At 38.2% G+C, this 20,364-nt stretch overlaps 1 protein-coding gene across 1 annotated transcript in view; it reads right to left on the bottom strand.

Annotated features, from left to right (window-relative positions):
• AK9 (adenylate kinase 9) overlaps positions 1-20,364 on the bottom strand; it is a 137,467-nt gene that overhangs the window by 88,728 nt on the left and 28,375 nt on the right. Inside the window, exons 8-13 of the mRNA XM_078155579.1 lie at positions 17,569-17,697; positions 13,127-13,201; positions 7,357-7,455; positions 2,810-2,949; positions 2,539-2,719; positions 174-318 (exon numbers count right to left, since the gene is read on the bottom strand). Coding sequence (XP_078011705.1) covers positions 174-318; positions 2,539-2,719; positions 2,810-2,949; positions 7,357-7,455; positions 13,127-13,201; positions 17,569-17,697 — 769 coding nt within the window. The remainder of the gene's footprint in view (positions 1-173; positions 319-2,538; positions 2,720-2,809; positions 2,950-7,356; positions 7,456-13,126; positions 13,202-17,568; positions 17,698-20,364) is intronic.

Genomic DNA, 20,364 nt, shown 5'->3' with positions numbered 1-20,364 from the left:
GATCTGATGAAACTGCAGTTAACAAAAAGTAAAGGGACCTTTTCTGCATTTTCTGTTTTGTTGAGAGGACTAAGTTTAGACCTTACCCCTGTTCAGAGGTCATAGTTGTTTTCTTTGTCTAGCTTAAAGCAGAAGAGGACCAAATTCTTCTAGAATTAAAAATATGTATTTACCATGTTTTTTAATCAATTTTTCTACTTGTAGCCTTTCTGTCACAGATTTAATAGCTGCTTCTGTTGCCTCTGTTTTAGATTTCTCTAGGAATAATTTTTTGGCTTCTTCAACATGTGGTTCCATAAGGTGCTCAAAGTCAAGAACCTGGAGGGAATATTTGAGAAAAGAAGCACAATCAGACAAATTTAGCATTACCTATGTCATCATGTGATATATGTCAGTTCAATTCCAAAAATGTATTAATGCTGATTAATATCTCTTTGGAGTAGAAATCTTGTCTCCTTACACAAGTCCTCTTGCAGGACAGCATTTTCCCTGATGAAAGTTAAGGAGGTAATTAATCTGTAACTGTCATGAACCAAGTTATGGCTAAATGAGATAATATCTGTAAAGTGCTTAAGACTTTGTAAATCCTCGTTCCTTCTTTCCTTCCTTCCTTCCTTCCTTCCTTCCTTCCTTCCTTCCTTCCTTCCTTCCTTCCTTCCTTCCTTCCTTCCTTCCTTCCTTCCTTTCATCCTTCCTTCCTTCCTTTCATCCTTCCTTCCTTCCTGACAGAAAAATCACCAACTGACACGAGGAGTTTAAAAGGGTTGCAAGAGGGAGAGAGGCTAGGGAATTGGCATAGGATGGTCTATGATCATGAAAACATTTCTACAGCCAGAGAAGACCTAAGTTTCAAATTGTTCTACCAGCTGTTACCCTAAGTAGGTATGGCACAGTATTTCTAGACTCCATACATTTGCAAAGGCATGGATTACATTCCCTTCTCTTTGCCTTTTTCAATCCTTAGCTTCCTTTAAAGTTCAATTCAGGTACCATCTCTGGGTAATACTAGCTGATTTCTCTTATTGTTAGTTTTCTCTCCTGCCTAAAATTATCTTGTATTTACTTAGCTGTTTATGTGGTGTATTCCCCAGTACATGGCAAGTTCCTTGAGGACTGGGAGTATTTCTCATTTTTGTCTTCATAATCCTAGTACAGTTTCTGGTATATAGTAGGTGCTTAATAAATACTTGGTGGGGCAACTAGGTGGTGCAGTGGATAGAGCACTGGCCTTGGAGTCAGGAGGACTGGAGTTCAAATCAAGCCTCAGACACATACTACTTCCTAGCTGTGACTCTGGGCAAGTCACTTAACCCCAACTGCCTCACTAAAAAAAAAAAAAGAAAAGAAAAGAACTCCAATAGGGTGTATTTGTACAAGTTTGAGTCTTGCTTCAATAAAAAGTTCAAAAAACATAATGGGAAGGGAACAAATATGTGCCAGTCACTGTGCTAAATGCTTTACAAATATCTCATTTGATATCTGATAATAAGCCTGTGAGGTGAGTGCTATTATGATTCCTATTTTTCAGTTGAGGAAACTGAGGCAGAGATCACTGAGATTGAAGAAACTGAGGTTAAGTGACTTGTCCAGGATCACACAGTAAGTGTCTGAGGCTGGACTTGAATTTAGGCCTTCCTGACTCCAGGCCCTGCGCTCTATCCAGTAGATCACCTAGCTACTTCTAATATGTAAATAAGAAGGCAAGTCTGTTGGAAGGAGGGCTCTAATAGCTGTGAAGGCTCAGGAAAGGCTTCATGTAGAAGGTGGCTCTTGAGAGGGCTAAGGAGGGAACACGTTCCAGGTGCTGAGGCCAGGCAGTACAAAATTAGAGAGATAAGAGATGGAGTGTTGTGTGTGAGGAAGAGCAAGAGAGCCAGTTTGGCTACATCACAGAGTGAGAGGAGAAAAATAATGTTATTGTAAGGTTGGAAAGGGAGTTTAAGGATAAATTGTGGAGGGCTTTAAAAGCCAAAATGAGAAACTTATATCCGGGTAAGGTAAAAACATGGTCAGATGTGCACTTTAGAAAAATCACTTCCACAGCTGGGTATAGGATGGACCGTTGAGAGGCAGGGAGACCAATTACTAGGCTACTTCAATAATCTCGTTGAGAGGTCATGAGGGCCTGAACTAGGGTGGTGGCTACATGAGGAGAAGGTTACAGACTGGAGAGAGGTTGTGGAGGTAGGCATGATGAGACTTGGTACCTAATTGGATATATGGGAGAGTGAAGAATCAAGGAAAATTAAGTACCCAGTTAATTAGCCTAAGGTTGTAAACCTGGGGAACTGGAAAGATGGTGGTACTCTCAACAGAAATAAAGAAATTCAGAAGAGGAGTTTGGGAGGGGTGTTAAATCAGTCAGCAAGTAGTTATCAAATGCCTCCTATGCACCACTTTTTTTTGGGGGGTAAAACCCTGGTATCCATAGAATCTAACAGTCTAAGTATAAAATAAACTGTGTCTAAATATAAAATATTAAAAAATTGTGACCACTTATGTATATATATACATATGTATATATGCATGTATGCATACCTGTCCTCCATATTTAGCTGCAATTAAATTACACAGAGTTGTTTTCCCTGAGGATTTTGGTCCATATACAAAAACTTTACATGGTGGGATTGGCATAGGCGGAAGAAGGTAGGGACGTGGGTTCTTCATAAATGCCTTGAGTGCCTCTTCAGATGAAAGACAGTACATTTTACCAAGAAAACTTAAAAAAAAAAAAAGATATTTCAACAAAGTAAAAACATAAAGACAAAGTTGAAAATGTCATTCACAAAATGTTGCTAATGTTGCTTACCTGACACTCAAATCTGGCAATCCCATTGCAATGTGACCTTCTTTTAAAGCAACTGGGCAAGCTCTCCCCCATCTGCTTCTGTGCCATCTATATCTAGGTGCGATTAATTTATAAGATGAAAGAGTCCGGAATAATTCATCCTATTGGTCATAAAGTGAAATTTAAGTTGTGTTCATACATCTTTACTAAACTTTAAATAGTAATATTCTTCTCTACCTCATCTTCTCATTTGATGGGTTTTTAAAAACTATTATCACTGTTTTTATTTGTCAGTTTTAAAAATAGTTTACATGTAACTTATATTTTTCTAAATTAAACATTTTTCTAAGATATAGCTGATAATATCCAGAGTATCAACATAGCACAAATTTTTCTTTAACTATATGTATCTGATTTTCACAATAACAATAATATTCTGGTTGGAAGGTAACTAGGATGTTGAAAGATCTCAGATTTAGGCCATCTGAATGGAATGGAATTCAATCAATCAATTAACATTTAATAAATACCTACTATGTGCCAGGCATTGCACTAAGAACTGGAGATATAAAAAGCAGCAAAATACTGTTTCTGCTCTCAAGGAGCTTATAGTCTAATGAGGGAGACAACCTGCAAAGCAAGTTATATACAGGATAAATAAGAAATAATTCACAGAGGGAAGGCAGTAGAGTTAAGAGGGGTTGGGAAATGCTTCCTGTAAAAGGTGGGATTTTAGCTGGGACTTAAAGGGAGCCAGGTAAGTAAACAGTCAGACTATTAGTAGTACACCACTAGTAAGTGTCTGAACTCAGGTTTTCCTGACTCTAGGCCCAGTGTTCTATTCCCTGTACATCAGTTGCCTCTGTACTATATAGGTTTTCAAGGAAAATGCAATGTTGTTTGAAAAGAGATGGGAAAAGAGTTTCAGGATTAAAAAAAAAAGGAAGAAAAAAGATTTAAGAGGCAGGCAGAAGGAAATGACCTATTTCAGGAGGTAGAAGAACATGACAAAGATGAGGAAGGGAAGAAAAAAAGCTGGACTCTATGATAGAAATCAACTGTTTGCCCATCAAGAGATAATAATGTTAGAACCATAAGTGCTATCAGCAAAGAAATCACCTGGTAAATGTAATGTTTGGTGACTCTTCTGATGAAGTGTACCAAAGTACAACAAGACATCTGGTACAGAACAGCCACTACCTACTTCTGGCGACTACTGTGGGACATAAAATGTTGCTGGAAGGAAATAAGGAAGCATTGCTAAAGATTATGAAATTGTGGGTAAGAAATTGAAGACCCAATATAGGTAAAGATGGTGTTTTCAGCCTTTTTGCTGATTAAAAGCAGCAGCTTTGGAAACAAAGGCAAACTTGGGAAGTGACCAGATGGTGTCAGAGAATAGAGTTAGAATTTTTTAATCATAGCTTAAAATACAGCAATGGGCCCAGAGAAGAAGAACACTTGACAAAGATTGGTAAAAATATAATTGCCTGGGCTCAGATTTTTAATATCTGGCCCACTTGCATTAGTGATACAAATGCTTAGATTCCTGAAGAGTCTGGCCAACATGGTGGATTTAAATCTCACCCACCCCCAATCGATGTTCTAATAAACCTTGTCTTGGCTGAAAAAAAAAATAATTGCCTGGAGTTTTAATCTAATTTAAAAAAAACCGCTTTGAAGTGAAAAAGGAGGGGATATAAGACAAAACTGACTATGCATATTTAACAAAGTAGATACTGTAGAAAGTAGCTATAGTCAGGAAGAACAGCGATAGTATTTCATAAGAAATACAATCTGAGAATGGAGAGTAATAGAACCCATGACCTCAGATATCTACATATAAATTCACAAAGTATGAATAATAAGCAAAGTGAATTAAAGATCTTAACTTGTCTAAGGTGGCACAGTTGATCCCAGTGAGACTTAGGATGGGATGGAACCCATGATTATAATATGGTTCTGGAAAAGTATCTCTTATTTAAAAAGGACAGGGTGCATAAATAGGAGCACAATAGCTTTGTATGGAAGTTCAGTGAGAATAAGCTTAGGATCCCAAGCTCCAAAATTCTACAAGTCAAGTTGGCAGCAATGGGAAGATCTCAGAAATGATACTGTGAAGAAACTACGGTGAGTGGAAAAGGATGGGGGAGTATTTAAAGAGTATGATGTGACTATGCAGGTGACTTATTGATCAACTTAGATTTTAAAGAGATGTACAATGTATAAACTATATCAAATTGCTTGCCTTCTCAGTGAGGGAGGAGTGGAGAAAAAGGAGAAAATCTGGCACCCAAAATTTTTTTTAAAATATATAAAAATTGTTTTTTTTACATGTAATTGGGAAAAATAAAATATTATTCAAATAAATAAATAAAAAGACATATACAGAAAATGGAATCAGGGACAGCTATGTTAAAAAAACCTGTTGATATTTTTATTAAGTGCTAGTAATACTCAGCACTATGTCTTAAAACACTTTTTAAAATTTAATTTAACTTAAACTTTAAAAATTATTTATTTATTTATGGATTGATTTTTAGCATTTTGTAAATCTTAAAGCACCATATAAAAGTTGTCTATCATCATCAATCATCATCTCATTTGTTCCTCACCACAATTTTACAGACTTTTTTAGTGATGCCTTTAGACTGCACAGAATTTGTCACCCATGGCCAAGAACAGGCTGTTCTCTCTTTTGAAATGAGGCTGGTGGGGTTAATTGGCCTGCCTAGAATCACAGAGCTGAAAAAATGTTTGAGACAAGATTTGAACTCAGGTCTTCCTGACTCCAAGTCCAGCAGTTTATCTACTATGTCATCTGGTAGCCTATTAATTAATACATTAACAACGAATAAATTTTTATACTTTATTACATATTCATGAAATTTTAATTTCACTCCAACTTTTTTATTCAGTGACATCAAAGTACCTTTTGAATATCTTTAAACCAAGTCCTGCTTGTTAACTGTGGGTATCCCCCAGGCCTCTGTCTCTTCTCCCTCCATTTTCTTCTCTCTCAATCCTGTTTTGCTTTTTGATGCCACAGGCCCCAATGGATTCATTTACCATAAAGAAGTAGATAATTCTCAGATCTATTTATTCAGCCTTCCAGCTCTCCTAACTTCCAGTTTCACATCTCTGACTGCCCACTGGACATAATGAACTGGATGTCTAATAGATACCTCAAAATCAACATAACCAAAATGGAACTCATCATCCTTTCCCCCCAAACACTCTCCTTTTCCTAACTTTCCTGTTACTCTTTGAGGCTGCCATCATCAGTGACCCAGTCACCCATCATCAGATGACCCAGGTATCATCCTCAGCACTTCACTGTCCCACCTCCCAACCCCTCCACTAACATCAAATCTGTTGCCAAGGTCTGTCAATTCTATCTTCACAACATCTCTCAAATTCACCCCCTTTGTTCCTCTGACATTGCTGCCTCCCTGGTACAGGCCCTCCTCATCTCACGCTTGGAGTATTGCAGCAGCCTTCTGGTAGGTCTCCCTGATTCAAATCTTTCCTCAATCCAGTCCAACCTCCACTTAGCTGCCAAAGTGACCTTCTTAAAGTTCAGGTTTGAACATGTTACCTCCCCTGTTCAATACACTTTAGGGCTCCCTTGTATCTCCAAGATCAAATATTAAATCCTCTGTTCGGCTTTTAAAGCCTTTCATAGCTTGGCCCCTTCCTACTTCCCTAGCCTTACACGTTATTCCCCTCCACAAAAGACCCAGTGATTCTGGTCTTCTCGATGTCCATTACACCAGACGCTGCAGCTCTCAGTTCAGTACATTTTCACTGACTGCCTCCCACTCCTGGAATTCTCTCCCTCTTTATCTTTACCTCCTGACTCTCTTGGCCTGCTTCAAGTCTCAGCTAAAATGCTACCTTCTTCAAGAAGACTTACCCAATGCTAATGTCTTCCCTCTGAAGCTAGCTCCAGTTTATCGTGTGTCTTTCTTGCATGTTCATGATTGTTTGCATGTTTTTTCCTGCCTATTAGAATGTGAGCTCCTTGAGAGCAGGCACTGTTTTTGCCTTTGTGGTCCCAGCAATCAGCACAGTATCTAGCTAGGTGGAACAGTGGGTAGAGCACCAGACCTGAAGTCAGGAAGATACATCACCTTGATTTCAAATCTGGCTTCAAGAACTTACTAGCTGTGTGACTCTGGGCAAGTCACTTAATCCTGTTTGCTTCAGTTCCTCATCTGTAAAATGAGTTGGAGAAGGAAATAGCAAACCACTCCAGTATCTCTGCCAAGAAAACCCCACATGGAGTCATGGAAGAGTTTGACGTGACTAAAATGACTGAACAAGTGCTTAATAAATTCCTGTTGACTTGATAAAAATTATATCGTATGTTATTTATTTATAAAGAGCATAGTAAAATGCCATATTTTAGAGAAAGAAGTTTTATAAAATAACACATTTTTGTGAGTCTATTTTTTAAAAGATAACCTGAAACATCTCTTTAAAATGGAAAATTATATAAATAAAAAACACAAATGTAATATAAATGAAAAAATGTGTATATGTTAAATTAGTTGAATACAACTTACGTTATCCATGCCATCTGACAGCTCTTCCTCAGAACTCTGAAGTCTAGTTATAACTGCTGCCCTTCTCAGTCCCAGGCAATCAAATCTGTCTATTACTGACTAAGGTTAAAGAACAAAGAACTAAATGTTATTTGAAATATCTCATAAATGAAGACTAATTTTAGTTTTGTAAATTTAAGATTTATGGAATATCATAGAACAGCTGTGAATGGTAGCATCCATGAGTTTTTTTCCCTCATGAAATAGTTTATAGAAAAGAAAAATTCATGGAAGATCAGAAAAAATAACTGAAAGAAAAATATTAAATGATACTCTTTTTTCCAGAGAGCTTTCTTTGGAGCAGGGAGTTGGCAGCCTTGCTCAATTGTGCTTGTTCTTCACTGGGAACAGGTTGGCAGGTTATTAGGTTGCTGGACTGGGTCTTCCCTTTGCTGGGCATCTCTGCTGCATGAGTCGGTCTGCTGGGCTCACTCTATGATGGGCCACCTGCATTTCCACCACCTCCAGCCTCAGGCTTGCCTGGGTGTTATAATAATGTCCTTTCTTTTCAGCTAAAATGCTGTTGTGTTCTTTCAATAGCTTTTGGCAGTGGACTTGAGTATCCTAAACAAGTACCCATCAAATTGGTTTAAGATCTCACCAGATGGGGAGAGGAAGGAGACTTTCAGTTAACCCTAGGTTCTAAATCCATTTTGAGTACTAAGATAATAAGTAAGCATGATGGGGTGGGGGGACCTGGACCCCAAAATGTAAAGACCATGCCTCTGGCAGCACCCCTAATCTCAGCAAGCCCCTGTGAGAAAATTTTCTCCTTGTTACAGGCACAGAGTCGATCCTGTAATTCCTCAGATTAAAGCTATCAGTGCAGGGTGCTGGCCCAAGGACTCTTTCCCAGGCACCAAATTCCCAAGTACCATGCTCTGGCAACCCTTCTATCTTGTCCTTTCAACAAAGCTATCTCTGTTGACTCCCAGAGTTTTCCTATCCATCCCAGAAGCCCAGCAGCCAGACTACAAGCATATACTGACCACTCCCTAATCCTGCCCTGTATCTCCTCATTAGTTTACTTGGCATTCTTTTCACTGTCCCTATTACATTTAAGCTTTAGTATCACCTGTGGGCATCACAATAACCTTTGCCACTTGACTGTGAGACAGTTTGAATATGTGAATTTATTCCAGGTGACTCCTCCCTGTACCCTGACATTTTGGGGGTCCTAGCACCCTTAAATCATGTCAGCACCCTAAACGGTGTCAACCAGTGATAAATTTTGTACACTTTTTTTTGTTCAATTTACACAATTTGATATTTAGGGGAAATTGTGATTTTGCACCTGCACACGTGGGATCGATCAGTGGCATGCTGATTCTTAATTAAACTTTCCTTTATGGCACTGGGGAAGCAAGTAAAAAGACAATGTTTATGTTTCCCTGAGACTACTCTAGAGGGTAAGGACTGTCTTTTGTCTCTTTTGGTATCCTTAGAGCTCTGCATTGAGTCTGGTACAAAGCAGGTGCTTAATAAATGTTTATTGATTTATTGAAACTCAAATTGAAATGAGCTGTGGGCTGCATACTAACTTCGTGGTTGTTCTCATGTTTTAGTTGCCAGACTCTTTGTGACCTCATTTGGGGTTTTCTTAGCAAAGATGATGGGGTTGAGATCTGGACCCCAAAAAGGAAAAACCCTGGACTTTCCCACATGGCCAAATCTCTGCCTATAATCCCATCAACTGGCCTTTCATTTTGGCTACACCCAATCTCCCAATTCTGTTACCCTTAACCTAGCCTAGCCCTCCATTGTCTTACCTCCTTATGGCCCCCAGCCACTTTCCACCCTTAATCCTAGCTAGGCTCCATTCTCCCTTGACCCAGTGGTTCAGATCTCTGGTGATCTATTACCTCACAGTCCCTACAGACTATTGGCTACTCCTAGATCTCTCCCACAGTCTTTCTGTATATAAGGTCCATATTGTCTCCATTAAGGTGCTCAGATTCTTACAATCTAGCCACTGCTCAGATTCCTTAAGAATCTAGTTAATAGCTCACAAATGTTCAGACTTCTTAAGAGTCTGCCCAATATGATGGCTGTTCTAATAAACCTTGTGTTTGGCTGAAAGAAGGCTTGGGTCGAATTGTTTTGGGCAGGACCTGTGTATTGTGATTTTGGGACCTCTGCACCCCTAAACCTCAACAAAGATACTGCAGTGGTTTACCATTTCCTTCTCCACCTCATTTTACGGATGAAAAAACTGAGGCAAACAGGGTTAAGTGACCCAGGGTCAGACATCTAGCAAGTGTCTGAAACTGATGAGGATGGGATCTAGACCCCAAAAAGGAAAAACCCTGGACTCTCCCACATGGCCTAATCTCTGGTGTTCCCCTGAGGCTATAATCCCATCAACTGGCCTTTCATTGTGAACCTCCCTATGGCCCCAGGCCACTTTTTCATTTTCCCTTGGCCATGTGGTCCAGGTCCCTGGAATTCTATTACCTCATAGACCATTTGGCCACTCCTAGATCCCTCCCATAGTCTTTCTGTATATAAGGTCCATCTTGTCTCCATTAAGATGCTTGGATTCTTATAACCTAGCCACTGCTTGGATTCTTATAATCTAGCCACTCTGCTTGGATTCTTATAACCTAGTCACTGCTGGGATTCTTATAATCTAGCCAATAACTTACTAATGTTCAGACTCCTTAAGAGTCTGCCCAATATGACAATGTTCTTAGTAAACCTTATCTTTGCCTGAAAGAAGGTTTGGATCAAATTCTTTTAGGCAGGACCCAAGTATTGTGATTTTGGGGTCCCAGGTATAAAGCAGGGGCTAGATTTGAGAGGAAGACAAATCTTCCTGACTCCAGGCACAGCACTCTATCCACTGCTTCACCTAAAAAATAACAAAGTAACACCTCCTATGTTGAATTGTATTTTTGTTTATTTTGTTAAATATCTCCAATTGCAGTTTAATATTCTTTTACTGTACTTGGGGCTGTGGTGAGTTTGACCCCTCTGGTTTAGAGTAATGTGTTAGTGTTCCTACAAGCTGTTTTGATACTAAACCATGACTAAGTTTATGGATGCCGTATTTCATTTTTTATGTCTAAATTTTGCCTTACTTCTTTTTTACCATCTAGTAATTATTTACTTGCATATTATAGTGTAAGGATGTGCCTCCTTTAAAATTCAGAGAAGTTGGAGATTGAAGTGGGGCCAGGACAAAGAAAATGATAAATAGAGGTTAGATGCTTTCATGTGTAAATGAAGCATTTCAAGCCTTGGGGTTCTGAGGCTTTGATTAACTCTACAGCAAATGAAAAGGTAAGAAAAGACAACTTGTCCTAGCATACTTGCCTAGGTCACCTGCTTTTCATTTCCCATAGGCCCTCAAAAGAATCTGGGAAATGTAATTGCATGATCATCATAAGTAAGGGTGGAGTCTTTCTCTGAGATAATCCCACCTCTGGGCCAGGGAGAAGTGTTGAATCTGGGGAGTATACCCTTCCCATCTCAAGTCTGGGAGGTTACAAACTTCAGAGGCTTTTGCCAATACCCAGGTGAGAGTCTCTGTCCTATTTGGAAGAGTAAAATAGCCTCCTAAATGAAAAGAATGCTGTATCACCACAGCAGAAGAACATGTTGTTAGCGTAGCTAGGTGGTGAGGCTTATGGAGCACTGGATTTGGAATCAGGAAGATTCATCTTCTTGAGTTAACCTAACTTTGCCTCAGTTCCTCATCTGTAAATGAGCTGGATAAGGAAATGGCAAGCCACTCTAGTATCTCTGCTAAGAAAAGGCTAAACAGGGTTACACAACTGAAAAAAATGACTTATCAGGAAGTCCAATGGATCAACATATACATCAGAGATGCCAAGTTGTGTAAAGAGCCAACAGACTTGCCCAGCCAAGCCTAGCAAGAACTGTGTTTTGGCCCAGTTCCACACTGGATTGACTTGTTCAGCAAAAGAGATTCTGTGCCCTGGGACACTCTACACTTTCAGGAGCCAGTCTATCTGGACACTGGAACAAGTTGTTCATCCTTAGTGCTATACCCTGTAATGAACATTGTGAGCCTTCAAAGAAAGAAAGGACATGGAGCCCTTGAAGTTATGGAATCATGCCTTGGCTACAGTGTTTCTTACACATGTGCCCCACTGATAGGGTATGGGCTCAAGCCAAGACCTTTGCCCCTTACCCCAAAAAGAATTTGGGTCTCATTTGTCCTTAGACAAGGATTCTCCTTAAATTCTCCCCACTTGATCAAGGAGGTCTCTGGCTTTCCCCTGAGGCCAATTTAATCCCATCAACTGGCCTTTCATTGTGGCTACACCCAATACCTTTAACCTAGCCTAGCCCTCCATTGTCTTACCTCTCCATGGGGCCCCCAGCCACTTCCCACCCTTAATCCTGGCTAGGCTCCACTCTCCCTTGGCCAAGTGGTTCAGGTCTCTGGTGATCTATTACCTCACAGTCCCTGCAGACTACTTGGCCACTCCTAGATCCCTCCCGAAGTCTTTCTGTATATAAGGTTCTTCTTGTCTCCAATAAGGTGCTCAGATTCTTATAATCTAGCCACTGCTCAGATTCCTTGAGAACCTAGTCAAAAGCTCACAGATGTTCAGATTCCTTAAGAGTCTAGCCAATATGGCTGATCTTTAATAAACCTTGTCTCTGGCTGAAAGAAGGCTTGGGTTGAATTCTTTCCGGCAGGACCCATGTGTCGTGATCTCGGGGTCCCAGTACCCTTAAACCTCTAGACCTCATCAACACTACAACTGTACTATAAATTTATACCCATTCCTCTTACAATTGTGTGTGTGCATGAGAGAACGCACCACAAGTTTTTGGGAAATAATCTATAACTCCTGTTCTTGGTGTGCTATTTGAGTAGGTATCTTTTTTGAAGAGGTAACTGAGAGGCTGAATAACTGCTGGATAATTGTTAATGGAAAGCACACCGTTGCTGACTTCTGAGATACATTTTCTTTATTTTTCTTGCTTTTTTTTTGTAATATGGCTAATATGGAAATAAGTTTTGCATGATTTCACATTTATAATTGATATCACATTTCTTGCCTTCACAGCGAGTGGGGGAGGGATAGGAGGGAGAGAGAGAATTCAGAACTCAAAATTTAAAAAGAGAATGCTGTACATAAACATATAAACAAACAAATAAATGAGTAGTGAATGGAAATACATTGATAGGAGAGCAGTTATCCCTCTCAAAACCAACCTGCTACTGTGAATATGAATTGGGAGGAGGGAAGAAGAGGTACTAGGATAGCAAGAAAATCTAGCAAAAGAACATTGATTCAGAGGAGGTTCAGCATCCCCTCTTACTAACACTTCAATATAAGTACTTAATGTTCTATTATTTTTTTTTCTCCAGGGACCATCTTGTTAGTAATATCAATTCCCACAATTAAGTATAGAGAATTCCACATAGTACTTTGGAAACAATTTTCCTTACCAATGGATTGGAAAGTTATCATGTGAAATCATGCTGACAATATAAACATGAGATATGGTTGATCTTTTTGACTCTCTAAAACTCACTTATTTTCAAGTATTTCAGGCTTTTTAAAATTATGGGAAAAAGCAGTATTTAATTAATCTTAAAAATCAAAACAAATTCTTTCTTCCTAAAGCTATTAGCTTAACTTCAATTATTTTTTCTAGCACTTAGGAAAAATAATTATAATCCACTCAAGAATTTTTCATTTATTTTTTCAAGTGCAAAATATTTATTTTTTATGAACACTCTAGTTACCTTATGGAGCTCTTCTGCGGTCTTATTTCCATTTAGTTCAATAAGAAATTGAGAATCATGGTCAGCCATCATTTCCTACATGTGAAAAAAAAAAAGATCAAGGATTCACAAAGTGAAACTTGAACCCAAGTGTTCTCAAGGAAGATCAAATATTATAATATAATGACATATGCATAATTATTAAATGTATCTAAGTCATATTCATAAGGATAAAGATTTGTTGCAAAGGACCAATCTTTTCATACCTCTTTAATCAATTTTACCAGGATGGCTGTTCCAAACATTTTCATTTCTCCTTCAGCCCCTCACAGTATTCCTCCCCATATCCCATACTCCAGCTGGCCTTGTACTTCACACAAAACAGACCATTCATGTATAGTTATTTCTTCTCTCTACATCTATTACTGATGAGGATGGGATCTGGACTCCAAAAAGGAAAAACCCTGGACTTTCCCACGTGGCCAAAATTGCCTGAGGCTATAATCCTATCAACTGGCCTTTCATTATTGCCTAAACCCAATCTCCCAATTCTGTTACCTAGCCCTCCATTGTCTATTACCTCCAGATGGCCCCAGGCCATTTCCCACCCTTAATCCTAGCCAGGCTCCATTCTCCCTTGGCCAAGGTCCAGGTCCCAGGTGGTCTGTTCACCCCAGTTTACTGGCCACTCCCATCCAGATCTTCCTGAGACCCTTCCAGTCACCCCAAACTATTTGGCCACTCCTAGATCCCTCCCACAGTCTTTCTGTATATAAGGTCCATTGCGTCTCCATTAAAGTGCTCAGATTCTTAAGATCTAACCACTGTTCAGATTTCTTAAGAACCCATCCAAAAGCTCACAAATGTTCAGATTCCTTAAGAGTCTGCCCAATATGATGGATGTTCTAATAAACCTTGTCATTGGCTGAAAGAAGGCTTGGGTTGAATTTATTCGGACAGGACCCATGTGTGGTGATTTTGGGGTCTCAGCACCTCTAACCCCTAAACCTCAACAATACCATTCAGATATCTTCCTCCATCTTCTCTTCCTTTCTCCCACTCCCACGTGAAGAGGTGGACTTTCTCCTTGCCCAGGCAACCCCCTCAATAGTCATCTTTGATCACATCTCCTGTCTTCTCCAGCAGATTGCCTTCTCTATCAACACTTACTCTTTCTAATCTTCAGCCTCTCCTTATTGACACGCTTTTCTCCCTCTTAAAAAAAAACCCAAAACAACCAAATCAAAAAATCCTGACTTGATCCAACCATCTCCTCTAGCTACCATTCTATATCTCTCCATTCTTCTTTGATAACTCCTTTACAAGGTCATCTATACTTTCTTTCCTCTCACTTCTAAATCCTTCACAATCTGGCTTCCACTCTCATCATTAAACTGAAACTGCTTTTGTAAAGTTATCAATGATCTCTTAACTTTTCAAATGTAATAGCCTTTTCTTAATCCTTATCCTTCTTGACCTTTGACACTGTTGATCACCTTCTTTTCCTTAATAATCTCTTCTCTCTAGGTTTTCATGACACTGTCTGCTCTCTCTTGGTTCTCTTCCTACCTGTCTGACACTCCTTTTTTGTCTTCTTTGCTGGATCTTCAGCCCGGTCATGATTAGGGGTCCCCCAAGGCTCTGTCCTGGGTCCTCTTCTCTTCTCCCTCTATATTATTTCACTTGGTGATTTCATCAGCTCATATAGATTCAATTATCATCAGTGTCTCACCACTGTGTTTCCTAGGGAGGTGGGGAGCCTAGATCAAGACCCTGTTGGTTTATATCTTAAGGAGCAGGAAGAAACTGGACAACTGGTTTTAGTCAGATCAGGAGGGTGTTAATACTAATTAGAATTGTCACCCACAAAGTACATTGGTTTGAAGAAATTGAAATATTTGCCTAAGTATTTGAAGAAGTTATTTAGGTTTAAAAAAACCTTATATTAGTTTATCTGTTTTGTTAATACCATAAATGGGATGGTCACCACAGAGTGTCCTTCCCCTACTGCACTAAACATATGATTTGCTTTATAAAAACTCAATTTTTATATGATTTTTCAGGACCATAAAATCAAGAATGCTTGAGTCCTGCAAAGCAGTCTTGGGTAACTTGTGCAGAGCTAAGATGCTTTTTCTTCTCTCAGAAAACTATCAGGATATATCCTAATTCTAACTTATTCTGTAACATTTCTAAAGGAGAATCAGAATTAATAAGTACTGTGTTGGTCTATTATAGAGTAATCGTAAGACAAATGAGGTAGCTTTGACAATTTTACACAATTTAATTGGCAATGGAAAAAGATACTTAAAGTAAATACATCTAAAATGTGAACCAAGATTCTGTGGTAAACAGTCAAAGGAAAAAGGTATGATTAGACTTCTACCCTGAAATAAAATTATGAAAAAAAGTTTCTCTTGAATTAAATAAATTTATGTTTTAATTACAACTATAAACAAATTCTTAGAAGAAATCAAGACTGGCATGTTGATGGAGGCTTTTTACTTAATATTTCTGACAAAAATTTGCATTTACCACACCCTTAACTTTTACAGCATATTCATAAAAGGAGTCATTGTTGCAAAAATATTCAAGGGCTTCATCAATTTCCCCAAGGTCCATTGTTAACCATTTGAAATAAAGATAATTTTCTTTTGAAGTGGCCCATGAACAATTAGAGACTGAAGGACAAAGAAATTGACCCCAAAAGAAAAGATGACTAGAGATAGAGTATTAGTGTTAAGCAGGGGGTGAGGTTTGACTGAGGAGTAACTTCATAAATTATTAGTTAATTAGTGAATACTTTGGGGTGATAATGACATTTGTTTCGCTATGAAAATATATACAGAAAAATAATGAAGTAGTAAACAGTCATTCAGTCTCAGAGTCAGGATAATCTGGATTCAAGCCTTTCATCTGACGCATATTAGTTTTATGACCCTCATTTATTTAACCTGTCAAGTTTCCCAAGAAACTGAAAGGGCATTTCAAAGAACCACAATTGTTTTGGCAGAAGAAATCCCTAAAATAAAGAAATCACAGCAATATTGTTCAAAGAATAACTGAACAACCAAGTTACTCTGAGTATTACAAATACTCAAATCAACTACAAAGGACCTATGAAGGAAGATGATATCCACCTCTAGAGAAAGAACTGATAAATATGTATAATATGATGTATAAATAAAGTATACATAGTATGGTTTTACATATATTTGTAAATCTGTGTCAACTAGTGAGTCTTCTCTAGTGTGGGATAGGAAGGGAGGGAGGAAGACAGTTCGGAACTTAAAATGTGACAAATAAATTAAATTAAATTAAAAAAAGAAATCACAGGTCTGGCCCAAAATGTAACTTTCTAACTCAGGAGATTTGGATAATTAATAGTAAAATAATGAGGGCTAACTGAATATAAAGATATAGTGAAAGCCAGATTTGGAGTTGTGGGAAAGTATAGGGCAGTTTATTTTTAATCAGCATAGTAATAAACAGGCAAAATAAAACAGGCACTAAAAAGTTCAGTTCTCTAATGGAAGTTATTCTGCACAGTTATTAATCACACAGATGACAATATTCCTAGTTTTCAGTGCTATCCTCAACTTTCCACAAATTTTTTTTTGTAAATTTTAAAATTTATTTTAAACTTAAATACAAAATAAGAAAAGAAATAAAAAAACTGCCATGTACACAACAGACCATAAGAGAGGATTCAATATAAAACAATAAATTTCTATTTCAGGAAAACCTATATAATAAACACTACACATTATTTTCAAAGTTGCCCAGCTTTTCTTTGCTTTCTTCTAGGTTTTCTTTTGTTCTCTGCTGTGCACTTTTTACTTTATTTCCTCCCCCCAAAGAAGGCTATAGTTAAGCTTTATATACATAGACACTGATATTTATACATAGATATCTATACACATACATATATATATACATAGATATCTACATACACATATGTACACACATATACTCATACACATATATGTAAGATTGTACTATGCTTATTTCCAGTTATCATCTGTTTCTTTGTTGGTAGATAACATCCTCCTTCAAAAGTTCAAATCTTTCCATGTTTTTCTAAAACAACCAGCTCATCATTTCCCATACCATAGCAATATTCCAACCCAATCACATCCTATCTGAGAGATTGTCTATGAAAGTTTTTCCCCAATTTTCTGCATTCCTTCCATTCTTGGCTGCACAGGTTTTATTTATACAAGAACATTTTAATTTAAAATAATCATAATTATCCATTTTATACTTCAGTAATGTTCTTACCTTATAAGATAGTTTAAGGTTTGATTTCTACTGAATCTGCTCCCTTTTTTTTTCCCTGATGGTTTCTTTGAAGTTTGAAGTCACATTTGCTCTCCAAAATTAACTTTGTAATTATTTTTTTCTGAGTAAGATAATTTTTTAGTAATTTAATTGGGATGGCATCACAAAATGTTTTGTCTTACCTCTAGAAGACGTAGTATTTCATCCCTATAATGGTGAATACTTGCTTCAATATTTTCTGTAAAATCTTCAGGCCTCTGCACTAAATGACGAAAAATTTCTGCCACTATTTGCATCTCTGCAATGAACACCTTAAAGGGAAAAATGTTTCAGTAGTTTCTTTAAGTCAAACAATTTAGAAAAAAGTGATTTGTAAAACTACAATATGACATTTCCTTGAAATTCCTTATGTTTACTTTTTTTTGGGGGGAGCTAGGCAATGGGGTTAAGTGACTTGCCCAGGGTCTCACAGTTAGTAAGAAAATTCCTTATGTTTAAACACATTATTTAAAAATGGTGCTCCAGAAATCTACAATACCTTTTTTGCAACAGAATTTTTTTTTTTTGCAAAAATGTAGCAACTCTAGAGGTAGTGATCCTAAAGACCTTCTTATAAAGATTCTTCCCCTCAATTACTTATTGATTCATAGGATTCAGAGTTTGCTCATGAGGCCCTTAGAGAGCATGTGATCTGTGAAGTGACTGAACCAAGGTCAGGAGGATGTAAATCCTTGATGAAGGATTTGAACTTGAGTTCATCTCTGACTAGGGCTAGTCCTCTTTCAGCTATATTACATTGCCTTTCTGCTGGGCCCAACATGGACCCTGTGAACCAAACTGCTGAGAGAGGAAGGACTTGACTTCCCTTCTTACTGCCTGTTTACCCCATCTCCAAGAAATGGTTCTGGTAGTATTTGTTTCTGTTCTGTGTTGTTCTTCCTCAGTTTCAGGTGCAACAGGTTTTCCCCACAGGACCTGGGAGTCTGGGCCACGGTGACCTTGAAGCCAAGGACTGCAGTTTGGATGATGCAGCCAGCCAAAACTTGTCCAAGTGAGCCAAGTCTTCTGAGAAGCCAGCAGGGCTGCGATTTGAGCCTGAGCTTGGCTTTGGACTTGGAATTGAGACTATATTCTACAGGAACTGAGCTAAGCTATGAACCTAATTATCTTCCCATCCCCAGAGACTGAGGTGGTACAGTAGGAGAAGAGGATTATGCCTCCTTCTTGTGGAGGGAAAAAAATTTGTATATTTTCAATTGTATTTTTGAAGTAAATATATTTCTTTGTTAGAGGCCCTATATTACACTTAATAATTATTGCGTGATATGCAAATTATGTCACAAAATGACTAATATGGAAATGTTTCACATGATTGCACATGTATAACCTATCAGATTGCTTACTGTCTCAGGGAATGAAGGATAGAGTTTGGAACTCAAAACTAAAAAAAAAAAAGACTTAAAACTGTTTTTACATGTAAATGGGGAAAAATAAAATATTATTTAAAAAACAAAAACAACTACTGTGTGATTTCATGCAAATTATTTCACATATCATTTCCTTTATCTTTAAAAAATATACTCACAGAGATATGAGGAAAAGGCTTTGTATACACCATATAGCACTCTAGAAATGCAAGCTATTATAATTCATCAGGAGGACCTGGCACAAACACAAATATGAAATAACGTATGTGTGTGTACATATAATATGTATGTATGTATGTGTATATATCTATGTGTGTGTATGTATATATGTGTGTATATATATGTATGTACATATATATGTAGTAGGGTCCCTCAAGATTTAAGTCTCACATAGACTAGTTCCAATCCTGAGTGATTGACCACAAATCGATATTTTGTTGGCTTACTGACCCCATCTGAATTGCTTTAGAAAAGTCTACTAGAGTCTGGGTCGAGACCCATAATGGGGTTGAGAAAAATTTGGCAACAGTAAAAGGTTTCTGAACATGAAGCAACCAGAAATTAATTAAAAATCAAATGCATAATGAATCCAAGGTGTTCCTGGCAGTGCTTGCCTGTGCTGCATCTTACAACTTCACTGAAGCCTTGGTTCTGAACACACAGCATGCGCACTTTGCGCCACACATGCTATTACGTCACACAATGCCAACAAACACTGCCAAAACATGAAAAGGGCTCACTAGTGGAAAAAGTTTAAGAAGCCCAGTACTAGACAAAACTTAGTATAGATCATATCTAGGGTATCCCAAATGTAGAAGACAGGATGCCCCAAAGCTGTACAAGCAACATACACCACTGTTATTGGGTATGGAACAAGCTTTATTTCACCCCCCAAAATATACATGTATAATGTTCAGGACTCCTAGGAGCACATGAACAAATGTAGAGGCAAATAGGGCCCAAAGAGCCCATCAGCTTCCCTTCTCCTCCTCCCACCTTGTACTTTGGAAGAAGGCTCAAATTAAAAAGGCAAAGAGCAAGTTCTCAGAAGTCCCCAAGAGCTCTCTCCTAGGAGAACAGCCAATCAGCCCAGTGCTTGATCTGGCACTGGAAAAGCTCAGCATTAGGATTCAGGTTAGGGATCCTTCACCCACCTTTCCACACTTTCCCAGCCAATTCTGAACTGCTACCACTCTCCAATGACTTCAAGGTCAAAATCTCTCTCTCTTAGCCCTATGGAAATGGTGGAAGGATTAGGGAGATAGGTGGGGGAGAACTTCATCACCTTCCAGAAACAGATGAAAGTGACTGTACTTAGTCCATATTTCAAAACTTCAATCCTTGTTAGTTTATTTTCTGTTATAATGATTTTTGTATGTGTCTCTTCTGCAATGAAGGGGGGAGGCAGGGTTCAGAATCCTTCCATTAACCCATATCTCCTTGAACCTCTTTCCTTCCCTTCACTGCTTAAGTTTTATTAAGAAAAGTCTCATTTGTTTGCTCCATTTCCTCGCTATCTACTCATTCCTTAACACCCTGCAATCTAACTTT

This window comes from Phascolarctos cinereus, unplaced genomic scaffold, assembly GCF_003287225.1.
Source record: "Phascolarctos cinereus isolate Bilbo 61053 unplaced genomic scaffold, phaCin_HiC Scaffold_5;HRSCAF=322, whole genome shotgun sequence".
Taxonomy (NCBI): domain Eukaryota; kingdom Metazoa; phylum Chordata; class Mammalia; order Diprotodontia; family Phascolarctidae; genus Phascolarctos; species Phascolarctos cinereus.
This window is presented reverse-complemented; position numbering and strand designations above follow the sequence as displayed.